Here is a 2,236-nt window from a genome sequence, read left to right on the forward strand (position 1 = left end):
AATTAAATGTTTATAAATAAAGGGACACAAAACTGGTTGCAAGAATAAGTTAATATATGCTGCAAATATCTTTAATAAATTAGGAAAGAGGTCGGACAATAAATAATTACAAAAGGAACGCCTAGTAGGCAGAAAGAAGAGGTGGGCCAGATCGTTGACGTTGAGTCTTGGTCCATTAGCAATCCTTTATCTTGGAAAATCATGTTAGGTTCATTTACTTGGACTCGTTGGAGTCATAGTAGCGGCGCTGGGGAGGGGCGTAGCGGGGAGCCTCAAAGGATGACTCAGAGGACGATGATGACTCGTAGGATCCGGACTCGAAGGAGGCCTCACCCGAGTACTTGACGTCAGCAATGTAGCCATCGTCACCGTCCACGTAGTAGGTCACCGTCTGGCGGCGACCATCGGGAAGCAGCACGTAGTACGACCCCTGGGTGTTGTCACCGTCGCGGGCCTCCTGGTGGCCGTAGTGGTTCTCGGAAGACTCGTCACTCACGGCCCAGCTGAAGTCGTACTTGGCCTCGCCAGATTCAGAGGACTCGTGGGACTGTTGGAGGAGTTGAATCTCTATAAAATCTCCGCGCAGCTTTAGCAAAATAGACGGTAATGAGGAAAAGGTACCGTACGTTGAGGCCTATGTTATCAATATGATCAAATCATGCAAAATCGATTATATTCTTAGTTCCACTCGTTTTGTACCTCATTATGTCTGGAATAAATACAATCATACCTCTTGAATCAGACAACCTGGTGTGAAATAGTTTGTTATAATTCTGAGTGGGAAAATATATCTATGGAAACTTTAAAAGCTGGGCAAAGTCCTCACCCCAGAATCGCCGTTGCTAGTGTCTTCGGCACTTTCTGATGCAGCCAGTGCAGCCAGGCCCAGCAGGATGAGGATCTGCAGACAAAGAAATGAGAATTCACGATGTTTTCATGGTTATCTAAATTACAGCGAGATATACAGAGATCTGTAAATATGCCGTATCTCACCCATACTGTCAGAACCTATGTTGTTTAGCCTGATACTTGAAACAGAACGTTGGATCTAAGTGAACTGTTCCTTTACTCATCCTGGATATTGTCTAGTTTCCTCGAATTAACACAGACATTTGCAGATAGTATCAACAAACATACTAGAAACTTTAGATCAGGTTTGTATCTAATTCTGCACCAAATCCAGAAAACCCCAGTATGTTGACTTTGCTGTCTGTTAGTCAAAGCATACGATCAAGAAAAACCCAGTTAGTGTCTACCTTAGTGTTCATTGTTGCTTGTAGTTCGCTCAAGACGTAACTGACTCGATCACTGTTCAACCCAGAATATATACCCACAGTGACCTCACCTTTAGATTGTTTCCTCACTTCCTCCTTTTTCCTCTGACCCCCCTTGAATGGCCTTGTGGATGCGTCGGGATGAGTGGGGGTGGAGTTGGGTGAGGTTAGAAACAAGTCTTATGGATCATTAGTTATTATAAAAAAAATAATAACAGACTGAGAAAATTGCAGTAGTCTGAGCAAGAAAAGATTGGTATTTGGGCAATATTTGTTGGATGAATGAAATCTGAAAGAGCTATGGGCTAAAAAAATGATATATAGTATTCAGTGTTTATGGAATTGTTTTGCTTGTGCTGTATTATGGTGACTGGTGTCATGTGTTTTTATGGCTCACGCTGTCCCTCAGAATGATCTTGGAACTTGTTTCTTACTTTACAGGAATCATATATTTTGAGCAATCTGAGCCACTGTAACATACGCAACTGCTTTTCATTTGGTTTCTAGTTATAGTATCTCAATGGTGTGTGAGCATAAGTTAATAAAGAAATTTAAGAAGCCTCGAAATACATTAAATACATGGATATACGGGAAGGGCTCAAAAACATGCCAAAGTTGAAGAGTATTAGAAATTATTAAGGGGAAAAAAACATGAATGATGGGGACTTCATAAAAGAAAATTTCATTTAATACGTGGGTTGCCTTTGTATCAAGTTCTCGGATATATGTCAAGATATTTAGGAAATGTTCTGCTTTAGCGGAAGCATAATCAGCTCTTGTAACATGAAGGTCACGGGGAGGATATCCAGCGACAAGGTGTGTCGCTCTGATTAATTTTTTTCATTCATTGATTTTTTTTTCTTTTGACAGTGTATGAGACATGGGTGGGTGGGATGGTCTGGTGATCGAGTCTGATCACTATTGCTCTTGTGAAAAGTAATGATACGCTGTGGTGATAGCTT

At 41.3% G+C, this 2,236-nt stretch overlaps 1 protein-coding gene across 1 annotated transcript; it reads right to left on the reverse strand.

Moving 5' to 3' along the window:
* Positions 1 to 214: 214 nt before the first annotated feature.
* Positions 215 to 1,268, reverse strand: LOC145403163 (uncharacterized). The gene is made up of 3 exons (XM_080274982.1): positions 1,257 to 1,268; positions 835 to 901; positions 215 to 558 (listed from the first exon to the last, which is right to left on the reverse strand). Exons 1-3 carry the CDS (start codon positions 1,266 to 1,268, stop codon positions 215 to 217), a joined length of 423 nt encoding a protein of 140 aa, XP_080131108.1.
* Positions 1,269 to 2,236: the final 968 nt, after the last annotated feature.

The sequence above is a fragment of the Coenobita brevimanus genome, chromosome 60 (assembly GCF_032717465.1).
Source record: "Coenobita brevimanus isolate Jiangsu-jjx chromosome 60, ASM3271746v2, whole genome shotgun sequence".
Classification (NCBI taxonomy): Eukaryota; Metazoa; Arthropoda; class Malacostraca; order Decapoda; family Coenobitidae; genus Coenobita; species Coenobita brevimanus.

Bases quoted from the DNA above. Each gene is read 5' to 3' on its own strand.
- LOC145403163 (XM_080274982.1), bottom strand. The intron at 559-834 runs ATTCTGGGGTGA...TAGAGATTCAAC, and splicing joins CGAAGACACTAGCAACGGCG to TCCTCCAACAGTCCCACGAG.